This window comes from Coffea arabica, chromosome 7c (assembly GCF_036785885.1).
Source record: "Coffea arabica cultivar ET-39 chromosome 7c, Coffea Arabica ET-39 HiFi, whole genome shotgun sequence".
Taxonomy (NCBI): domain Eukaryota; kingdom Viridiplantae; phylum Streptophyta; class Magnoliopsida; order Gentianales; family Rubiaceae; genus Coffea; species Coffea arabica.
Window position 1 is genome coordinate 6,097,671 of NC_092322.1, and position 6,000 is coordinate 6,103,670.

A 6,000-nucleotide genomic window follows, 5' to 3' on the forward strand; every position below is an offset into this window, starting at 1 on the left:
CAAATAACCATTTGAATTTACTATAAACCAGAGCATAATTTAAACGAATTACTGCTATTCAATTATCTCTGATGAAATCAAAACTTAGAATTGTCTGGCAAGAGGGAGATGACAAACACTTCAATTTTTTGATGTGTCCATTAGTTCATGCCTATAAAATTAGTCCAGTGGCAGAAACTTCCTTTTTTTGTTTGAAAATACTCTACATATGAAAAAGCTATCCCGACAAAAGCGTAATTCAGATTATGAATGTTACAAATGAGCTGAAATTGAAAATAGAGCCATGGTACTGTGAATTCCTTAATTTCATGTACATTTAATTTAAACATATTTTTCTATATTGTATATCTATATCTTATTTGTCAAACAGGTACAATGTTAACGTACAAATCAGATATTCCAGTAGTAACATGCATCTTAATGTACAAGACAGACATGCACGAAAATGGTAACATGCATCTTTATTTTTATAGTACTATTTATAAACTATGTAAAAAAATACACTAATTTCGTATGTTCTTAATTATCAAGAAAATGGTGATAGATTGTTCAGCCAACGAATTAATTCATGCAAAGATCGTACATTTTTATTTGTAGTACGCACTCCACAAAATTCAACAAAGTTAATTATAAATCACCAAATTTGGCTTTCGTACTAAAAGTGGATTGGTGTGAAGAGTGTTCGCACCTTCAAGCAAAATTATCAAATCGAGTAAGTATTTCATTTTAACAACATTCAATTACATTCATTTGTAGAAATATATCATTCCCTTTTTTAATATAAATTTTATTTTTTTCAGGATCCATCTTCCGAAAAAAAAACAGTTCTTGAATGATATACACATTCTATTATATTTCAAGCTATTGTTAAATAGATATTACATTTTAATTTTATTGGTACAATTTTTCACATTTATTTATTCACTCTTTTATTTTTATTTTTTTTAATAATGTCAGCACCGTGCATAGCACGGGTATTCCCACTAGTTTACTAGTACTAGCGTAGCAAATGCCTTCAAATTTGAGAAACCCCGATTCTTGAGACTAAGGCCTTGTGCGGGGTTGTCCTAACTTGCTTTAGATTTTATAAAAATTTGATTATAAAAATTAATTATATCATAATTAGTAAAAGTTATTCTTTGAATAATTATTGTAAATTTTAGTTTTTAATTATTAACAAAATATATAATTAAAATACAAAAACAATTAAGAACACCGTAAAAATTAATTATTCAAGATCAGAATTTATAATTAGTTAAAATAAAATAATCCATTGAGAAGAAGCCCTAACCCAATCTTTGATGATCACATCATTAAGTATCGGCTTTTTTTTCTTATTTTAAAAAATTGAAACCATCTGATGGCATTTATAGCTTGTTTGAGAGTTGTAATTTGACGAGAAAATAAAGGAACGTGACAAAAAAGATATTGGAGTTTTTGAGGGGCAAAAAGAATAGAAAGCGAATGATTTAGAAAGTTAAGCTTCTGCTGCTCCGGTTACCAAACTTTTCTGCCCAAGTATGGATGGAAAGCACAGGAAAAGCTGAGAATACCAAATAAAATATTTTTAAATGTCAAATTTATTCTCAAATGTGTATTGAACAAATTTTTATCAATATACATATCCAAAATTATTAAATAATATTAAAATCTCTTCTCTTCTCTTGTGTTCTTTTCTTTTCTTTCATAACTTAATATTACCCATCTTTTGTTTTTCTAACATAAACATCCAAACTAGCTACTAGCACTTGGTTTTTTTTTTTTTTAAGTCAGCAACGATACATTTATATAACCTACTCTATCCTAATTTAGGGAGAGGGGGAGCCTAAGAAGGTTGTGATAGGGGAACAAACCTACTCTATCCTAATCCATGGGGAGGGGAAGCCTAAGAAGGTTGTAATAGGGGATTAGTAGGTATACAGATCCAATTAGATCAAAAAAATGTTATGGCACAATACTTCAATTTTTTTTACTGCAGATGAGGTTTGAATCCTCATCTACAGTTTAAGGAGGGATTTAAGCCTCTCCCTAATGACCATTGAGCCATTAGCCCGGTGATTTACTAGCACTTGGTTGGGCTTCCCTGACTTTTTTCAAGGACGGCGTCCTTCCCACCTTTCCACGTAGTGGAATAGGCGGTAGTGATCCACTAAAATAAGAAATAGATGGCTTTTTCCAAAAGAAAAAAGAATAGAAAGATGGGGAACGATGCTGATTGTTGAACAAGTGTTCTTTACCACCTCCAGCTGCCACCACGTTGTACGGTGGTCGTAATGATAGTTTGAGGCATTGTTAGACTCGACTGTAATCATGGTTGAAGGACTCAGCCGAATCGGACACAATTCGGTCGAATTGTCATCGTCTCCGCCCTTCTGATACGATATTGGAACGATATGATTTCAATATACTTGACTCGTCGAGATGTCAAAGTGAGGGATTGAAATAGTCGAGTCATACCGAATAACTGCGAGTCATTTCGAGTCAACTCGAATTTTTATTATTTTTAATAAATTTTTAATTATTTTATTTATCATATTTTTTATAACTTTTAGAATATTAAATATTTTAAAATTCGTGTCTCGCTAAAACCACAATCGATATGCTAAAATCGATTTATTTGGAACGATTCCGATCGAAACTATAACCGCGACCGCGGCTTTTAACCATGCTCGTAATTGGTAATTGGAATGGCAACTTGTTCAAGCTTTTGGAATTTTCTTCATAAGCCGCTTAAAATGCATAAAGTTATTTTGGAAGATGATGATCTTCTTCAAAAAAAAAAGTTGCAAACATGACGGTCAATTGGAAGCGTCAAAATTGGAAAGCTCGGTGGAGTCAACATCTCGTCCCACTCCAGGCAGGATATCATTCAGGATTTCTCAATTACGACATCTTAAATAATGAATTAAACTGATTATTCAACATATTAAACAATTGGTGTGGCCATTCCATTGGAACGAGCCTGTTCGATTGTACACCATGACAGTCATTTCCTCTCCTCCAATTCCCGTCTTAAAGAAAGAATGTACGGCCTGCACAGATTGCAGGCGCTGGCGACGGGCTTTGGCTTCAGGGACTATGTGCATCAAGCCAAGAAACGATGTCACCAAGCACTCCAAGGATCACCTCATCTGGCTCGCCTTCAAGAAGGGCATGATAAGCATCGTCATAGAGAATCAGTTCCTTGTCTGCACTGCTTGCCTTCTCATATAATTCCTTGCTAACTGATGGATCTGTTACCCCATCAGCCTTGCCGTGGAGGACCAATAATGGCAGAGAAACCTACAAAAGAGCATTTATCATCAGTCGTCTTTCAAATGTTATGTTATTTCCACAGCATCAAAAAGCATGTTGGAAGTCATAAACGGAAAGCAGTCTCTCCAAGAAATTAAAGCAACTCCATATGATAACTTCAAAACCTCCTTAGAACAAGAAGAAGAAACGTGTTTACATACATTCTCCAGTTGTTGTCCTATTTCCTGGGTGGTGTTCAGTAACTCTACGGCAGTTCGTAGCCTTGGTTTATGCTTGTAAGCAATCATGTTGCACGCAAGCTGCAAACAGTGCCAAAAAGGGGGGGAAAAAAAGAAAAAGATGAGCAGGTAAACAATGGAAAAAAAGTTTTTTTCTGCTCTGTTTTCTACAGGCAGTGTTCTGTCTCTCTGTTGAACACTTCATAGAAGGGAAAGGAGGCTAACCAAATTCCTTTTCTTGACGTCTCTGATTGCTAAGTGAACTAAATCCTTTTGTGGAACTAGCTGCCGTGTTGGAAGAAGTTTCGCCGCTCCAATAAGAACTTGGGTGAGTACCCATGGCGGAAGCATTTCATCTGCAATCTGTAGAAAAATACTCGGATCAAGAAATGAGGTATATGAGAAACAAGAAATGTACAAGTCAGAAGGTAGTTGAGAGTGGTACCTTGCACATCGGTGCAAGAAGAACAGCTCCATTCCATGAATTAGGCTGTTTGAGGTGAGTCTTCAGAGCTACAGCTCCTCCCATAGATTGTCCAAACAGGAAGCTTGGCAGACCACGGAAATCTGGATTTTCTGCACCACAAAATGTAATTTTAATATCCTTCCAAAAACTGTCATGCAGTTTAACTTTTGAGAAATTAGCCAAAATACCTTTAACTTTTGAGAAATGCTCAATCACATCATCAACTAGCCCGTCAAAGCTTGGGATATAACCATGAAGACCCTCGGAAAGTCCAAATCCAGGATAATCCATAGCAAAAACTGCATAGCCGGAGGAGGCTAACTTTCTAGCAACTCCTGCAAATGACACCATACATCCGTTAAACCATAAATATACACTGAAATCTGCAAATCTGCAACTACAAATCATTTGGTTAAGCTACATACCTTCAAAGAAAAAGGTGCAAGTGTCTCCATAACCATGACAATAACAAACCACTGCCTTGGGAGGACTGGTCTGTGGCACCCAACTCTTCGAGAAATATTCCAATCCTTTAGAGTTCACCTCATATGACTGCATCACAGGATTCAAATTCTTAGAAAGATGTACGAACTTTCATAAATGCTGTGAAACTATAAAGACAAAAGATGCCACTGGTAAACGCTAGTTTTCAAAATAAACGTGAAAGTTTGCGAAAATATGAATGATTTCTAGCATAGGCTAGTCGACAGAGACTAGACAACTATCAGTCAATTGTAGCAGTTACAATAGTGTATAAATAGAAATTTATGGCACTCTAAAGCTATGTCTATGAACTGACTTATCATCATGACAATCTTCTCAACATGGAAAATCATTTTTCTTTATCACTTTTTCAAGGACCACAAGCAAATACTACTATTATAGTAGATGACCCGGATACGATGGGACACATTCCAGTTATAGGTTCAGAGACAGGAATATAGAAAGATATACTAAGAAGTTGTACCTCCTTCATCGTCAAGCCATCACTTGGGATCTGTTAAAACACAAACACACAGCAAGTCAGCATCACCTAGCAAATTGTCAATCCAAGAAAAAGGAACTCAAACTTCAACACAATATGCTTCCTACGACGAAACTAGATTTTTTACTAAACCATCATATTTCGACCGAGCCAAATCCAATAAAAGAAGAAAAAATTTGCAGCTCCAACAGTTAAAACCATGCACAGCCACAAATCTTAACCAAGGATGGAAGAGGCAAAACCCTTCCACTAACAGAAACCATATCCCATTTTATGGGTGCCAGATGTAATCTTGTAAAAGTGCATCTGCCCTTCTAATTCGTTAACAGCAAGTGGAGTGTACTTGGAGTAGCTTGAACACATATAAGCAATTCTACGCATTTGCTAAAAAATAACCAATAAGCCATGTATATCATCAATAAGCTTTCTTCACAATGGCGTAAGTTTTATCAAATTACCAATCCCTTGAGCACCTGTTGCAATGTGCAATAATTACCTTGAACAAAATATGATCAATTGAAAGTTGAATATCCTTGAAGGCCTCGCGAGCAAGCCTTCGGGCCCCAACCTCTTGCATATTTGTATCCATTATCTTCTGCAACTCTTGACTTATCCATGGGAACTTCTCAAACCTCAACATTGTAGCCTTTTTCTTACCCCTCAAGGACGAAGTTTTAACCTTTGCCTCTGAATTATACAATATCAAATATTTGTCAGAACCCAGAAAATCTATCAACAAAAAGAGGAAAAGAAAGAAAAATCAAATATTTGTCAGAACCCAGAAAATCTATCAACAAAAAGAGGAAAAGAAAGAAAAATCAAAGGGGAATAGTCAGTGCAACATAAAAAAGCAGCTAGATGACTTCTGGGAAGCTATTCAAAATGTTAAATGTCAATGGTACCTATGGGATTATTATGAAGCTGTTCGTGCTGGTTTTTAGCAGACGATAAGCATGGCACCAACAACAGAAGCATTGGGCCTTTTAAAGGCGCGCGATTCTGGGATGGTCAAGAATCTGTTTGTCAGTATTAGACTTTTCAGTAGCGTTCAATAAAAGTGTTTTAAAAACATGGGT

General features: G+C 35.7%; 1 protein-coding gene across 1 annotated transcript; it reads right to left on the bottom strand.

Moving 5' to 3' along the window:
• Positions 1–2,830: 2,830 nt before the first annotated feature.
• LOC113698177 (caffeoylshikimate esterase-like) lies at positions 2,831–6,000 on the bottom strand. The gene is made up of 9 exons (XM_027217889.2): positions 5,827–6,000; positions 5,421–5,611; positions 4,907–4,936; positions 4,365–4,491; positions 4,128–4,274; positions 3,919–4,049; positions 3,699–3,836; positions 3,456–3,554; positions 2,831–3,282 (listed from the first exon to the last, which is right to left on the bottom strand). Exons 1-9 carry the CDS (start codon positions 5,897–5,899, stop codon positions 3,070–3,072), a joined length of 1,149 nt encoding a protein of 382 aa, XP_027073690.1. The 5' UTR covers positions 5,900–6,000; the 3' UTR covers positions 2,831–3,069.

Coding starts and splice junctions, on each gene's coding strand:
- LOC113698177 (XM_027217889.2), bottom strand. CDS start 5,899: ATGCTTCTGTTGTTGGTGCCATGCTTATCGTCTGCTAAAAACCAGCAC. Junction 5,612..5,826: donor GCTTCATAATAATCCCATAG/GTACCATTGACA, acceptor TGTATAATTCAG/AGGCAAAGGTTAAAACTTCG. Junction 3,555..3,698: donor ACGTCAAGAAAAGGAATTTG/GTTAGCCTCCTT, acceptor CACTGTTTGCAG/CTTGCGTGCAACATGATTGC.